The 17,674-nt window shown below is 33.2% G+C and overlaps 1 protein-coding gene across 1 annotated transcript in view; it reads right to left on the bottom strand.

Annotated features, from left to right (window-relative positions):
- Window positions 1-17,674, bottom strand: part of LOC100375711 (protocadherin Fat 4-like) — a 106,514-nt gene that overhangs the window by 26,477 nt on the left and 62,363 nt on the right. The window contains exons 61-79 of the mRNA XM_085493769.1: window positions 16,637-17,344; window positions 16,026-16,264; window positions 15,490-15,667; window positions 13,369-13,508; window positions 12,443-12,797; window positions 11,087-11,316; window positions 10,637-10,727; window positions 10,199-10,329; window positions 9,694-9,781; window positions 9,047-9,168; window positions 8,676-8,810; window positions 8,220-8,397; window positions 7,412-7,536; window positions 6,483-6,695; window positions 4,847-4,945; window positions 4,263-4,382; window positions 3,219-3,392; window positions 2,773-2,928; window positions 1,496-1,595 (exon numbers count right to left, since the gene is read on the bottom strand). Coding sequence (XP_085349895.1) covers window positions 1,496-1,595; window positions 2,773-2,928; window positions 3,219-3,392; window positions 4,263-4,382; window positions 4,847-4,945; window positions 6,483-6,695; window positions 7,412-7,536; window positions 8,220-8,397; window positions 8,676-8,810; window positions 9,047-9,168; window positions 9,694-9,781; window positions 10,199-10,329; window positions 10,637-10,727; window positions 11,087-11,316; window positions 12,443-12,797; window positions 13,369-13,508; window positions 15,490-15,667; window positions 16,026-16,264; window positions 16,637-17,344 — 3,582 coding nt within the window. The remainder of the gene's footprint in view (window positions 1-1,495; window positions 1,596-2,772; window positions 2,929-3,218; window positions 3,393-4,262; window positions 4,383-4,846; window positions 4,946-6,482; window positions 6,696-7,411; window positions 7,537-8,219; window positions 8,398-8,675; window positions 8,811-9,046; window positions 9,169-9,693; window positions 9,782-10,198; window positions 10,330-10,636; window positions 10,728-11,086; window positions 11,317-12,442; window positions 12,798-13,368; window positions 13,509-15,489; window positions 15,668-16,025; window positions 16,265-16,636; window positions 17,345-17,674) is intronic.

A 17,674-nucleotide genomic window follows, 5' to 3' on the forward strand; every position in this document is an offset into this window, starting at 1 on the left:
ATGAACGAATCTGATTTAGGTACATCATAGGTGTCTAAATATAAAATATCAAAGTGATGGGACTTGCCTTATTCTTGAAAATAGTATTTTTACCAAAAGTGACAAAAATATTCATTAAAATTAGAGAATTGAAGGTATTATCAGAAAATCTGACCGAGCCCCACCCCCAAGGTGTCTACATACAAAATACTGTTTCAAGAAGAAGTTGAAGATTGTACTTTTAAATAAGTATTCATCAAAATTAGAAACTTGAAGGTACATGTACATATGTATATATATATATATAATATATATCAAAGAAAGGATTTGCTGATTTCAAGAGATCGAGAATGTAAAGTTTCCAATGTTGGACAATCAGTAATATGAACAGCTCCACTCTGACGATTACAGCAAGTCTCAGAAGCACTAAGACAGCCAATTGGCAAACTTGCTAGCGAATTGGCTAACTGCTTTGGTTTTGACTAAACGGTTGGCTTTCGAATCTCGCTGGCGCCGACTTGTGGTCACACCCAGTCTTGGTGAATCTATATAGGGGACGGTCGTCATACTTTAAGAGCTAATCAGCGACGTACAGTTGGATATCTATTTCGCTTTAAAATATACCAGGGAAAGTGTTCTATGTTCTTCATGTAATAAGGTGTTTGTATACAAGGGATTGTCCACGCAAAAACGACGAATGAGGTTGAATGTTTTCAGTGGTTGGCTCAATGTTATCCCAACAGATCGTTTGGATGTGAAACTTTGTTGTTTTCTACCTGATTTGTAGAAAACTGTTTCTCAACTTGACTCTTTATTTAGTTTCAATCAATGTTAAAGACTGCTACCCTATATAGTAAATATCGGTGGATTATTCGCATTTATCATATTATCACTTGTATGCCAGCTGACTGTGGCCATTCTCCGAGTCAGGCTGACCAGGGAAACAACTTATAACATTATCACGCCTCGCATAACAAAGCAATCATTCTGGGGAATCCAGACATGTACCAGGCTACGTAAAAGCATTCTATGTCCCCTAATGCAATATAGACGCAACCACAAGCTGACGCCAGCGAGATTCAAAAGCCAACTGTTTAGTCAAAACCCAAGCAGTTAGCCAATTTGCTAGCGAGTTTGCAAATTGGCTGCCCCAATACTTCTGAGACTTGCTGTATTAGCTGACAGGGGAGCAAACAATTCTTCATCTTTTCTGATGTTAAATGTTTAGTCGCATGGACCTATGACCAGAGAAGTATAAAATGTATATATAGATAAACAACATATACCCCCTCAATATTAAATATACTGCAACATTAACACATGCAAGACATGACAACAAAGAACAAACACAATATAATTAGCTGGAGAACAATAACATGCATTATTCACTCTCTTTTAATAGCCTGCTCATTAAAGAAAATCATGCAGTAATTACAATAGAACAAAACAAAGTTTAAATTAATATATCACAAAACAACAGTCATGACATGCAAATGATGTCAGAACACAGTCTTACAGTCAATCCTAAATTTATCTTGGTTGCTTCCACTCTCAACTGCATAGATGATAAAATTATATGGAGAATCATCTATGTCATATGCAGTGATGGGCTGGTTCTATAGAAAGAAAAAAACATTTAGTCAATGATTAGTCATCACAGTGAAAAACATTACAGGTTGATAATTGTATAAGAAAAAACTATTTGTGTATTTTTAATTAGATGAGAAATAATTATTTGGTATCCCGACTTAACACAGACTTATTCTGAGAAAATTAGAGATGACTACCTATGATATACACGGTTGACATGGATTTCTCTAAACACAAGAAGTCACAATGTCACTCTGCGGTTATGTATACTTTGATAAGCCTCTAATTATTGTTTCAATAAGTTACCAAAAAACATAATGTTGCACACCACTCATGTTGAACTGTCAAGCTGAATCATTTCCTCTATACACTTGTTTTGCCTTCACAAGTTATTCACTCAATCTTTCTTGCCAACATTTCAAGGCAGCATTTTGCATATTTTATGTATTTTTCATAACTGTTAATTTTTGACCAAACAGACATAATATGTTTTGCCTTCACAAGTTATTCACTCAATCTTTCTTGCCAACATTTCAAGGCAGCATTTTGCATATTTTATATATTTTTCATAACTGTTAATTTTTGACCAAACAGACATAATATGTTTTGCCTTCACAAGTTATTCACTCAATCTTTCTTGCCAACATTTCAAGGCAGCATTTTGCATATTTTATGTATTTTTCATAACTGTTAATTTTTGACCAAACAGACATAATTGCTTACAAGCAGATCTAAATCAAAATGTTTATAAAAAATTTCCAAAGAAAAATATGCAGTTTATTTTGTGAAAGGTACACAACAAAAGTTGACCTTCAAGTACCAAGGAGGGTTATAATTGATTTGTAATGATTTGGACACCATCATTTTTCCCGCCAAGAAGTTAGTGCAACATTTTGTCTGATTTTTCTACCATTTTTTTCATGATTTTGGACTAAATAGGTATAATTTCTTATAAGCTATGAATATTGAAACAAATTTTAAAAAAGGGGTTACGTAAATCTTTGGAAATGTCCATCAACCAAATGTTCTCAACATTAAAGCCATCAACTATATTAAGCTTTCAGAAAATATATTAAATTTGGAGATAAAATATGATCATTACCAATTCAGAGTAATTATTGATTTCATATTTAATGATGACTTTATTATTATGTTGTCTACAACAGAAATAATTTTTATGAGATATACAATATATGTCTTTACCATATTCAATGCAGTTTGGCTTGGTTGTTTTTCTGATATGCTGGCTGTATACCTGGTTTCATTAAATACTGGTGAATTATCATTAATATCAAGCACATTCACTTTTAGAGTTGAATTAGTGCTCCGACTTGGAGAACCACCATCTTCTGCAATTAGCTGTTAAAAAGAAAATGCTGTATGTCAATAATTTCATGATGAAAAAAAAAACTGTTCATATTCCTCATACTTGTTTACATATCATCAACAGTGGAAGTCAATTCAAAATGGGTGATGTTGTGTTGCTATGCTAAACAGCAACAACATAATCATTATTGCTACTATTGCACACCACCACTATCATCATCACCGTCATTATTATTATTATTATTATCATTATCATCAAATTCATCATCACCACTGTAAGCATCATCTTCACAATCAAAAATAAAGACAAGGATGAAACTTACCAGAAGGTCATACACCTCTTTATTTTCTCTATCAATGTCACCATCTACTGAGATAGTAACAGTGTTATCAGTGTTCAACACGAGTAAGAAATCAGAACTACCGGCTCCTTCCAATCTCAGGGTCACATCACCATTGCCAGCAATATCAGCATCAGAAACAAATACTGTAGGGGTCTATAGAAAGAGATCGACATCCATCAATGAATAATAAACTACCATTGCCAAAATTCATTAGACAAGATGTATACTTTTTGTGTGATAAATTTATACAACTTCTGAATAAATTTGGACATTTGATGTATAAATTTGTGTATACTATATTTGGAACAGATTTGTATACAAAAAGGATGCAACTAATTTACAAATAGTGTACAAAAAATGTACTTTTATATACAAAAAGTGTCCCATATTTACAACACTCATGTATACAAATATTTTACAAAGTACAATTCATAAAATGGCATTGATGGCAATTAAACTTTGTGGGTTTCATTTGTCCCAGCGTACAGTAATATTACTCAACAATCTGTAATTGGATTTACCTACACATAAACATAGGCTTTGCAAAATATGGCACAAATATATTATTATAACCACAAAAACAGAAAATATGTAATGACCATACAGCATTGAGTGAAAAAATATTTCAAATTAATTTTTAATAACCAAGGTTTTTGATAATTGAGAAAAACAGCTAATTTGGTAGGCCATCTAAATTGTGTAGATTTAAAATAGGCAACCTCAAATATGACTTTGAGTGGATTGTTATAAACAAACAGTAGACAACATGCTTGAAATATGGAGGTGCGAGTGGAGGGGTATGAAGGTGGGTGTGGAGAGGTTTGGATGTGGGAGTGGAGGAGTTTCCACTCTGTTTAGCTTCCATTCCATTCCATTCCATTCTATTCTATTCTATTCTATTCTATTCTATTTAATTCTATTTAATTCTATTCTATTCTATTCTATTCTATTCTATTCTATTCTATTCTATTCTATTCTATTCTATTCTATTCTATTCTATTCTATTCTATTCTATATACTCACCATCAATAACTGGGTACCTGTTTCAACATTTTCACTGATGGAAGCAGTTAAATCACTGCTGGATATCACAGGATCATTATCATTCACATCCAATATATTGACAATAACTTCAACCAATCCCTAGAAAAAAGAATATAAAACAGAGTCTTTATTGCTTGATTCTGAGAAAATTGCGAAATACTTTTTATTTGGGTCCAATAAAAACATAGAGTTACAATAATTTGCAACATCTTGTCCTTAACACGATTAAATCATCCAAAGCAGTGGAAATGAAATGGTTTACTATCTTTTTTATGATACAAAAAAAAAGTCTTTGGTTTGTCTATGAAAAATATATTGGACAAATACTAAAATACAAATTATTACTGTAACAGTGAAAAGCAGATCATATAGCTCAAAGCGAGGGTGTCGTAATTATCGTCGCTTGGAACATAATTCCTGCAAGTGTGCAGCTGACGACCCCTCCGCTTTAATATTATTGTTCTACCCTAGAGTTAGGAGAATGAGTAATGGCAACAGACAGAACCAGTTTTAGTTTACCCTGACACCAGTTGAAGCTATATTTGGTGTCTGTATTGACTTACCAATCTTGGTGAGGTTCTATCATCCATAGCAGCAATTGTCAAAGAATAAACATCTTGATCCTCTCGGTTCAGTGTTCCATTTGTGGAAATTTGACCATTCTGAAAACAGCAATTGATGCCAGTTTAGATACACAGACATGAATACATGAATAAAATAAATAAATTCAAACAAATATTAATACATTAATAATGATATTAATTTTAACTGAAATAATGCTGTTGTAAATTAACTTTCTCACCCAAAGTTTTCTACATTTTTTTTTTATATTCTTCAATATTTCTGGAAATGAACTCTACTCGGTAATTTTGAAGCCAACAGACAAAATTTGAGTAAATTTTCATTTTTTTGGCTATTTTTTTCAATTTTCTGAAGGAAAGTGTAAACTATAAATGGGACTATTTAGCGAACTTGTGATGAAACAAGCAGCCTATCGGCTGAGATAGCTCCGCTGTTAGCAATGCACATTTCAATTAAAAAAAAAAAGATATCATTAGAAAATGAACAATATGTATAGTATCAAAGCAATGGGACTTGCTATTTTCAACAAGAAGTCAAAAATATCACTTTTCATTAACAATGACAAAAATAATCATTTTTGGTTTGTGTTGGCACAAACCTGGTTTGTAAAGACACAGCCCCTGAGCTTGATGCAATTCAAGGATTCACACCTTTTTGAGTTAACCAATCAGTTTGCATTAATTTTGACCACTCACAGGGCTCCTTTTTTAGCCAATCAATGTAATTCTATTAGCCAATCAGTGCTATCTTGCATAGCGTCTCTCCTTTGTTTTAGCCCATTCATAAATCGTGTCATTCATTCTTTGATGCAACTCGTTTGCGTGAATGTTCTTGTCGGCTAACCCACCAACCATCCCCATCTTACCTCCTCTTCTGGTCATTTTTCACCGCACTATTGGGCAAAGGACTTCATCCTGTCCCCCATTACAAGGACGAACGCCCACTTTCTGGCTTTTCCTTTGTATGGCATGGCAATTTATGAACACCTTTGCCCAATGCTCACCAGTGGGAGTTTTGAAGGGTGACCCCTTGCCCAATTTTTTAGTGTGTATTTTTATTGTGTAATCTTTCCATTAGTAGTTATGTTAACGCATGTTTTTTTATTTCTTTATAGCCGACTAGTTTTAATAAATTGTCTTACTTTTAATCTGGTGTGTTGTAGTGTTTTTACAAATCAAAATAAGATAATTGAAAATATCACCACGAAATTAAATCTGAAAGAGGTCCACATGTAGTACCTATATATGTAATATCAAAGCAATTGGACTTGTGGTTTTTAAAAAGAAGTTGAAAATGTCACTTTTTACCAAAAATGACAAAAATATTCACCAAAATTAGAGAATTGAAGATATCAACATGAAATGAACAAATCTAAGAGAGGTCTACCCAAGGTACATATACACCAAGTATCAAAGCATTCAGGCTTGTAGTTTTCAAGAAGTCGGAAAAGTAAAACAATGACACGTACGACGACAGACGAAGGACAATCACTCATATGATAAGCTCCGCTCCACAAAGTTGACAGCGAAGCTAAAAAGAGAACTGGTAGTGAAAAGGTTAAGACCATCTCATAGTCATTTACACACACACTACGTCCAATCAGAAAACCAGACTTACTTCATCAATGACAAATATTCCATCTTGATTTCCAGCAAATATACTGTATATTATTGCATCACCATCATCATCAGTTGCCCAGACACTCCCGACGGTTACAACCGACAACGCACCGGGATAGTCATTCTCATTAATACTATACACATAGCCCAAGGACTGGTTGAAAACTGGATTGTACAAGTTGATTTCAAGTACAGTTATTAAAATAGTAGCCTGAAAAATAAAAAAAATTGTTTGTATTTATATTATTATAAGGGGTGGACCACATTGGAAAAAAAAGCTTAGAGAAAATGACAAAAAGTTCCTACAATTTCCCCTCCCAGAGTTTCTAATGGTCATCCCTTAATGCATGACAGATAATGCCATGGCTTGATATTTTAGAAAAAAGGTGTTTTAATTGTGGTTTTGAAATTCAAAATAATGGGTTCTTCAGATCGTAAAGGCAAAAATGTAACGAATCAATAAATAAATTCATTTGCATCTGTAACAGGTTTCTTGCCTTTGATTAATTGTTACAGTATTAATTGGTAAAAGCATGCCTATGAAACAAACAACAAAGAGTGGATGTACTTTAATATTAATGTTTTTACATGATCTGAAAATATAATAGGCGAATTTCTGCTCGAACTTAAAATAATGTGTAAAAGCCGAGGTTTGAACGTCTGGCACAAAAATCAAAAGATTTGATTTTGAACTTCCTTTCTTTCATAGTTCAATATTGACCATCATCAATTGTGTACAGCACATTATTAAGCATGAAAATACCCAAAATATATTCTTACATTTGTTGAATCTTACGCAATGTTTTGATTGCCACTATGACGCTATGACCTGTGTTTGTTGTGTTTTTATGTTTGATATCGTGCACAATCTTGCAGTACTAGTATACTGGAAAATGGTCAATTGTCAAAGTGACTTGAATGCATTACCTGATTTGTGTTGAGTCCATCATCTGCTTCTACTGTAAGATTATAGAAATCATTATCTCTGACATCAAGGATACCATCACCAGTTAGTGTAACCACACCACTCATCTCATCAATAGTAAAAGCACCTAGCGAGAAAACATTGAGTTGTTACATTGATATTGTAGTAACTGAGTGTTTGCCCAACCACTACCATAATGATCCACGCAGGAAAACAGTAATATACATGTAAAACTCAGGTTCATTTGTGGAACTGCAAAACTACAACTTGGCAAGCATTGCCGCCATTACAAACTCAAACCAGGTCGTGTGTCCACTAACATCTAGCATACTGAATATAGATATCAAATTATCACAGCCATTAGTGTACCTGCAGCTCTAAGCTGATATGGCACTGACACGCATGGTATACTTTCATGTCACAAGTACTTCATATTGGATAGTAAGAGCCTGTGATGTCAATGCTTTTTAGTGTTCAACCCAAGGCAGGATTTGAACTTGAATCTATCGATCACGAATCCAATGGAACAACCACTATGTTGCCAGTGATTGGCCGCATAAACAATCTTTATTCTTGACTACTTCCCATCTCCAAGGTGTCACCAAATTAATCCAGCTTGATTTTGGGAATTCCGTTTCGACTCAAGATCCATACAAAATCAGTTGTATTAGACACAGCAGCACACTGGTAACCATAAATCACATCCAGTTTCATTTTCAGTATATTTTTTTCAGTCCTTGTATCAGTACACACAGGGTAATATATTAAAAGTAGTATTATGAATACTTGTAAAAATACCAAGCCCCTTACCATTAGTATTGCCATCCGACTGTAAACTGAATGTAATAGTGTTATTCCAATCATTGTCAGTAACAGACACAGTTATTATAGAACGGTCAGCCGAAGCATCCTCTGGGACATCAGCAGTGTATGTGTCTTCCGTGAAAACTGGAGGATTATCGTTGATGTCTTGTACATATACTGTCACCTGCAAGCAAACAATTCAGAAAACATTATTATATTCATTGACATGAGCAGGGATACATTTCATATTTAGTGATATATTAACCCCATCACCACCACCAAATTCATTCATCTGCAACAAAATAGTCCTGCTAAAAATAAATTAGTTATTGAATTTGCATACAAATTCAGTAAACACAAACTATATAAGTGACACAGGTTACCATGACAACTAGTATGTCTTCAATCTTCAAAATACATCAACTTTTTGATATGCTGGTACTATTAAGACAGACAACTCACCACAATATCTGATGTTAGCGGTTCGTTCCCCTGGTCTTCTGCCGTTACCAGCAATTCATAAACTGCTTCTCCATTATTATTTATCACCAGACCTGGTGCTTCTCGGTCCAGACTAGCCAAGCCAAAGATCATTCCCTGTATGACACAAAATATTGAGTTTTCAGAATTTATTGAGTTCGAAATGGAATTAGACACGTTATTGTTGCTAGGTTCAAAGTTCAAATATTCTTGATGTCTTTGCCATCATTACTAACTTCAAAAGGAATATCTCCAGGTCATCTCAGAGTTCAATTCAGAGTTTAAATGGAATTCATTTTACTAAATTCAAATTGTGAATCCATGTCTAGATCAACAAATACATTCATACTTACTGTGACATTATCAATACTAAACAGAGATGGAAATGATGATAATCCATAAACTACATCTCCATTGGCGCCCTCATCATCATCATCAGCTATGACACTGAAGATATCAGATGTTATATTACCCTCTACAAAAAAAGGATAAATAATTCATCACAGATTTTTATAATAAAATGCATGTAATTGGCATAGTGGCCAGACATTTCACAATTTTTCATTATAAATATTGATAATGACAAGTACAATGAAAAGGAAAATCATGCCCAACCATCTTTCTTACAGCGAGCAATGATCATGTTGGAGGAACAGGCGACATAAAAATTATTCACGTCTATGATCAATTAATGTAGAAGTGAAAAGAAAAAAGAATTTAAAGCAATGAGTGCAAGTTTTCATAACTTAATTTATGAACTGAAATAAAGAATGTACATTCAAACAAACGCATATTGTATTACTTAACATCACGCAAAATATTCTTCTTTATACAAACATGAATGTTTTTTTTCTTTTAAGCAATTTCCACATATTTTATATATTAAAAACTAACTTTTTATTTATGGCAGTAACAATCTGAATATTCTAATAGTCTAAAATTGATAGTAATCACAAAAATTTGAGATTGTTTCTGCTCATTTTACCAACACTGTTGTTACCTGTGATACTAGTTTGATATGGTAAGCCAGTAAACTCTGGTGAATTATCATTCACATCCTCCACTGTAATGGTTACTGTGGTAACAACCTGTGGATGAAGAAGGAATTATGTTGAATCAGCAGATGAATGCGGTATAAATCAATTAGGCCTCAATTGCACATTTTGAATTTAAACAAACCAAAGTGAATTTCCAAGATCACAGATAATATTCTTCTGCTAAAAAAATAAAAGTGGAGAAAAAACTCAAATAATTGTATATGAAAGGCATTTGATTTAAAATCAGATAATTATCACTAGATGTTCACATCCTGCAAAATCAGTGACTTCCTATCTCAATTCAAGACCACAGTAAAATTGTCACTAACAAATAATGTCATGGTTTCACCAACTTGCAATTACATTTTTTATTTTCCATTTCATTCATGTAAGAATTTATTTTTTCAACAACAGTTATTAAATTCATCAAATCTATTACAAACTTCAAATCTAAAGAAACCCACTTACTGATGTTAATCCAGTTGGATCAGTAGCTGTAACATTCACATGAAAAATATTTTTGATTTCTCGGTCTATAGGAGCTGATGTTTTCATCTCACCACTATACTTGTCAATACTAAAAAAATTTGCACCTGAACCTGAAACAAAGGGTCAAGTATTAGAGTTATATTTCTGGAATTAAAGACACTCAACTGTCAGTACATCAAACCATTAATCCCATAATGCATTGCAACATTTAATGATTATCTTCTTTTAAGTGTAATACACTATTTTTCAAGTTTCAGATCTCTGCACGAACTGATTTAGAAGTCTTGACAAATAAATCTTTTTCAATACAGATTATGCTACCACAGTTGGCAGTTGTGACAAATCGTTGACTTATATGTGTGGAGAAATCATCTTTTAATCTTAAAAGATGGAAGATTCACTATTTATCAAACTTACCTCCGACAATTGAATAGAGTAAGTTTGAATGGTCGTCTACATTGACATCAAACGCTTGAACAGTAACAATGTGAGAACCAAAAGCAATGTCCTAGAAACAAAAACATGATATACTAATGAATATGCTATTAAAAAAACAAAAAACACAGGATAAATGTAGATGCACAAGTTCTGGACTACTCGCAATTTATTACGCTAGTTTCTGCTACAGGTAAATCAGTGAAAATAAAATCTTGTGAAAAAAATTGTTCTCCATACCCAACAGCAAAAATAATTTACAGTTGTCAAAATAATATACAGTTTAAATGTATACATACACAGGCCAGGTATAACCAGACTCATTTGTCTGAGGAGTTTGTAACATTGCTTGCGATGTCAGGAAAGTAGTCTTAACATTTTCCAAACTGATCACAAGCAGTGATTTGAAAAGCTCAGCTAAGTATTACATACCTCTTGTACAGAAGCTGAATAGGTATCATTGAAGAATGGCGGATATTCTTGGGTGCCATTAGCTGTGATGTTAAAGTTGATAAGTATAGTAACTTGGACGGAACTTTCTTTTGGAGGCGATCCTGAATCCCTTGCTTTTACACTAAAAGTATGCTGTATTCCAAAATCAAATCCAGTAATGATTTGTTGAAGCGTGATAGCACCAGTTTGATAGTTGACAGCAAACTTGCCTATGAACGGTATAAAAGTTAAAATGTCAATTGAGTATACTGCCCTCTAAGTTTACCCTTTAAAACACATTAACTTTTGTTTTTACTTCTCATCTCTTTCTCATAGAGATGATGACATAAAATAGTTACGTTACAAATAGTTGTAGATATTAGAGGACATTATTATTGTATAAAAGGTAGCGTCTATCTGGATGAAAAATACTGTTTGTGCTTTATTAGAGTCGCATGTGCCCTGTTAATACTTTGGGTACCATAATTCTTTTTCCAGAATGTTAGCACTACATCTTGCCTATTTTTGAACTAATTTGTATGATAATTTAAATGGATGTAAATTCCTTATTTGTTACAGGTTTTGATCAAAAAAAAAATTATGTGGATTTCATTTTGTATAATTTGACAAAAGATGGCTTCAACACTTGAGGTGAAAAAAGACTCAAAGAGCGAGTGTGCTGAAAAAATTCCAATGCAACGAGCATTTTCTCCTCTTGGAAATGTCTGCTAATACAACACAAATACTGTATATTTTGTTTTATTGAAGAACTGCTGTAAATCACCTAATTTTATGACAGACACATTTTTGCAAATTTCGTCAGTTTGTGAAAATCACATTATTCTTAATCTTTTCACCACCAGTTCCCCCTTTTTTCATCACAAAACGTCTTGTTTTTAGTCTGCTATTTTTTCCAGAAAAACAAAAAAAAAATAGACAAATTTTTTTGAGTAAAAACTTTAAATTGATTCAAATATGGTCTTTTGGCAACAAAATTAGGGTTCATTTGCAGAAAAATTGAAGAATATTAGAAAAAAGTTTGGTGGTGAAAAAGTTAAGAACGTGTAATTTTCTCTGGGGGTTCTACAACATACATCGTGAATTTTGAGAAATTTTGCCTTCAAGAATATCATAAAATCCTGAGAATTTCTAGAAGTGAAAATAAAATTGTTGACAGTATGTTTGCCTTAATGCTCACATAAAGCTGGTTTCAAAAATTGAATTATTTAAATATGATTTAAAATAGTACATATTTTTGCCATAACACACCTAATGTAGTATAATAAGGTCTTTAACTAAAATACTTTAATCCAAACCAAAAATTGAGGTTGTGTCAAATGAATTTTTCTAACTTACTATTACTGTCTTCCAAGAAATAAACCATCTCATTCGTCTCATCTGCATCAGTAGCAGACACCGTCAAGATAACGTTACCGACGGGAAAGATTTCAGAAATGGTTTTCTTATATTCGCCTTCCAGAAATTCAGGTTCATTGTCGTTTACATCCAAGACTGTGACATTGATTATAGTGTAGTCTTCATATAAGCCATCGCTACAGCTGACATTCAGAAGCCAGGATTCGGTGGTTTCTCGGTCTAATGTGTCACTAGTGGATATTTCACCAGTGACGTTGTTTATGGTGAAAGGAAGGGAATCATCAGTGATGGAGTAAAGCAGGACGGAGTCTGGATCAGCATCGACAGCAATGACCTGAGAAGTTGGATGGATAGACAGTATAAAATTACACAACCAGATTATTACATATAAATATAAACAATTCAAATTGTTCAATAGCCTCAATAAACATGTGTTACTCATACAGTAGCATAGAATAGTTTAAAAATAGTCTGGTCATGTGTGAATAAGTCATTAAATTCTAAAATGATCAATTCAAGCAAAAATGTCAGACTAATAATTGTAGATCAAATCAATGCACATTTTTGGTGAAGAATTAATAGCTGCATGCATAATATTAGTATTTGATCCAAAGCAAACCGAAATTTAAAACTTTTCTTAATTAACTGATTTTTGAATAAAGATATCTTTTGGGAAATCTCATCAAAATTACTCATGCATTAAATCTGACAATAAAGATTGAATAATAGCATAAACAATGTAGAGTATGGTATCCCATGATGCAACTGCAACCCTTTGTAGGCTTGATTTATTAAAAATCAATTTCTACACAGAACAAGACTTTCGCAGCAACAACAAAAAACAGAATCAGAAGTAGGGCCTTGGAGAGAGAAAGTTATAAATATTTGAGCACTTGACCCGGTACCTGTATAAGTTGTATTCCAGCACTTTGTTCTTCACTAACATCTACAGTGTAAAGATCTGATTGGAAGACAGGCGGATTGTTGTTTACGTCAAGTATGTTTATAATCACCATGGTGATGGATGATCTTGGAAACTCACCACCTGTGAAAAGTAAATAGTGGACAAACATAAAATCTGGTCGTTTATATATAAGCAATCACAGTCCCTCAACACCCGGTTAGGAAACGTTATTGTTCTAAGGTGTGAATCGACCGAGTCCCGAGTACAGTGCGTGTTTCGTATGTGGGGAGAGAGCGGTGACGTCATAGCATTATCTTGGAGCTCATTCGAAGCACATCCGTTCAGTGTACGTCTACAAATATTGCGTGTTTTTTAGTCCGTAAATTTTATTTAAAGTTGCAAGTCTCTGTACGATCCTATCGGTTTCGTGAAAAGGCACGTGTGGTTTAAAATCTATATTCTTTATAAATAGTGGAAAAAAGAGATTTTGATTTCAAACTGCCTTGTTCGTTCATTGTTAAACTTTGTGTTATGGAAACATTACCACGAAAGTTTCAACCCTGGTAAATCGCGTTATCACGTTCAAAATATTCACAGTCGTTATTAATTTGTGATTTGATAGTTTAATTTCTGGATAATATTTATTACTTTGTGCATAATTAAGTGCCGGGAAGGTGTTTATTTCAGTTGTTCACTTTGCATGTGATTTTGTCTTAGGTTTTGTGTATGAAACAAGATGGCTGTTTGGTGTCGCTAACAGAAAATGTTGGTCCGCGAGGAATAGGAACAACTAAAACTTAAAAGATGGAATTATTTGTAGCTTTTAGCTAACCAAACCGATTTTATGTTGTCGAGGACCCATTCTTATCATATAAAATAACATAATGTCATGTTACTCGGAACATGTTCGCAGCAAAACTTTCGTTTCAAGATGGCGACATCCACTATTATCGCCGTTATGCTGAGAGTATCCGAATGTATCGACCCTCGTATATGCACGTTTCGACTTAAACTACCAAATAGTTAATACTATTTGGAGGTTAGATATCACAAAAAATGGATAACATTATTTCCATTGCTGTTCTCTTATTTTTTCATTCATTTTTTCCAGTTAAAGATTCAGTCTCGTTTGTGGCCAGATTTCAACCGGAAGGCATACACTTATCAGTATGTCATACAAGTTAAATAGATGGGAACGTCCTAAAGGATATAATGTCGTCCCAATCAATTTCACTGTCGCTGAAATCAACGAAATGGTCATGTTTTCCCCGCATTTCGTTATAATAAAATACTCGAAAGAAAGTTGTAACTTGTCAGTAGTGAACAGAGAAATAAAGTTGTGTGCGTCTGTGCAGAAATGAATCGCAAGGTAATCTGGGTGAAAATGATGTCATACTATATGTTAATTTTATGTTAATGTTGACAGCGTGGGGATTACCGGTAAACTAATTTTACGAACGCGAAACGTGCATTGTGACAATAGAACTCGGAGCGTTTCCTAACCGGGTGTTGAGGGACTGTGAAGCAATACAGTTTTTGCATAATAAAAAACTAGACAGGCAGTTTATGAATTTTACCAACCTCCAAAAATATATTTGTAATATTTCAAAATTGAAAAGTGCATCTTATAATAATGAAAATGACCTGTGTACCCTCTAAGCCTATTTTGTGCAGCAAACTTCAACTCAGTGACCTCACTTACTTGCACTGTAAAATTTATTCTGAATAATTTAAGCACTGAATTTTTCCTGCTTAAATTGGGGTAAATTTGTTCACATTTTCTGTAATTTTCACAGAATTCAATCTTGAATTCTTGGACGAAACAGACAAAATGTGATGATGTTTTTAGTTTTTAATCAAATTTAAAATTGTTATCAACATTTTTTCTGGAAAAAGGCAGACTACAAATGGAACTATTTTGGGGACGATGCCTGAAGTTGACTTTTGCACTCAGAGGGTTAAAATTAAAACATTATTAAACTTTGACAGATTTAATTTTTTACTTGACCTTTCTTTTGATAACATTTTGTTTAGTGCTTATTAATTTCTGCATTTTTAACTGGTTATAGCTAAGTCCATCTGCAATAAAGAATTCACCGAGAAATTACCTGAACCCACTTACCATCTGTTGCTTGGACTGTCAGGGAATACTGAACATAGTTAGCAATATCAATTACACTACTGTTGGCAAGGAACACTGAGCCATCATCCATAATACCAAAAGCATTGCCATGGTTACCAGTTATAATACTGAAAGTGACATTGCTGTTCATTCCTTCATCTTCATCCAAAGCAACCACCTAAAACAAGCAGTGTCAACAGGAATTTAAATAGACCCTATAATATATGCATGACCCCAAGGGGTCACACATCCTGGGACTTTCAGAAGAGATTGTGTTGTACAATACCATAATTGAGTTTCTACTTTAACGACAAAAATAATTAAGAATTCTCTTTGAGAATTTGTCACTGAGCAGTCATGTATATGACTTGCTCTAGAGCAAGGGAAGACATCTTGAGAATATGCAAATACAAAATGGCACATATTTTAGAGCGAGTTAAAAAATAGGCACTCATTGGCTACCCAATCCCATCAACTTAAGAACTAGCCAATCAGAAAACACATTACATGTTTGATAGCCAATCAAAGCACTTTACCTGCAAAACTGTAAAACCTGTCATTTCGTCTTCAGTCATGTTTCCAGAATACTCATTCGGGGGAAATTCCGGAGTGTTATCATTCTCATCCAGTAAGTGAACATCAACAGTTGCATTAACGTCATGCAGACCGTCGGATGCGGTTACTATGAGACGGTAGTTATCCCAGGTTTCACGGTCAAGAACTCCTGATTCAGAAACAATGATGTCACCAGTCTCAGAATCAATCACAAATGGAACTGAAAAAAGAAATCAAAATTGTCAGAATAAGTATGCTTTGTACAATGTATATACCATTAACCATATTTGATGTTTCACATCTCCAATAGAAGCACATATAATCAAAAAATTGCATTCAATGTATACTGAATCATTAACATTGTACTTATTTTGACTATGGAAACATCTCTGTAATTTATCTAAGTGCATTTGCATAATAAGATAAGATAAGATATTGATAACTTTATTGACATTATTCTTTCTATAGAAGATGAACATAGTCAAGTGAAATAAAAAAAAAAGTAAAAAGGATAATCAAAAAATTAAAATAACAGATTAATTAAAAGGCAATTACAAGGTAGTACAGAATCAGGTGTTTTATTAATACACACCTGTTTGCATTATAAACACACCAAGCTTAATGTGGCAGTTTGTCATAATGTAAATAAATTTATCGGGATGATCCATTGAAATAAAATTAGGATTATCCTTATGTAAGTCTGTAAAAAGTATCTGCCTCATTTTATTGTGCTGTGGGCAGTCCATAATGTAATGGTACTCATCCTCAACTGAGTTATTGTCACATCTTGTGCAGATTCTGTGTTCCAGTTTTGTTTTTGGTCTAGTATACCTCTCTTTCTCAATCATAAGCTGATGGTCACTAATTCTTAATTTACAAATATATTTTCTATATTTTGAATTATTCACATCCATCAAATACTTTTCCATTTTGAAGTTTGTTTTAAACTTCCTGTAGGTGCGAAGTTTGTTGAGCTCTCCTGAATCAGATTTTTCTAAATTAATGTCACTCTTCCACTTTTTTGAATAATCATCTTCTATTTTTTCTAAAACTACCTTCACACTTTTACTATCCCCCTTCCAGTAATCATTAATATTATCAACACCAGTTATTTGACTGATTGTTGTTGCCCACTTTGTTTTGTTGTCGATATTGTAAGACATTGCCTCATGAATTAGAGTGTTTTCTTTCACAGTGCATGATCTATGCCAGTATTTTATCATCATTTTATTAATAAATACTGACATTGGATGTCTACCCAGCTCTCCTCTTACAGCCAAATTTGTTGCAGACTGGTTAACTTGAAGGAGTAGTTTGCACAATTTTATGTTAATTTTTTCGATGACTGTTTTGTCTGTATACTTTTCTATCCCCTAAATCTCACAGCCATATGTTAATATAGGTCTAATAACATGATCAAAGACATTCAGCCAAGTTTTTATATTAATTTTGGTAGACCCACTAAGAGATTTTTTAATAAAGAAAAATGCTTTGACTGCCTTTTTATATAAATTTTCTTTTGCCAAATCAAACTTTCAATTTGGCTTAAACTCCATACCTAAATATTTATAACTACTCACAATATCAATTTCTATATTATTATAATAAAAATTGTATTTATGATTGAGCA

The sequence above is a fragment of the Saccoglossus kowalevskii genome, chromosome 19, assembly GCF_978046115.1.
Source record: "Saccoglossus kowalevskii chromosome 19, keSacKowa6.1, whole genome shotgun sequence".
Classification (NCBI taxonomy): domain Eukaryota; kingdom Metazoa; phylum Hemichordata; class Enteropneusta; family Harrimaniidae; genus Saccoglossus; species Saccoglossus kowalevskii.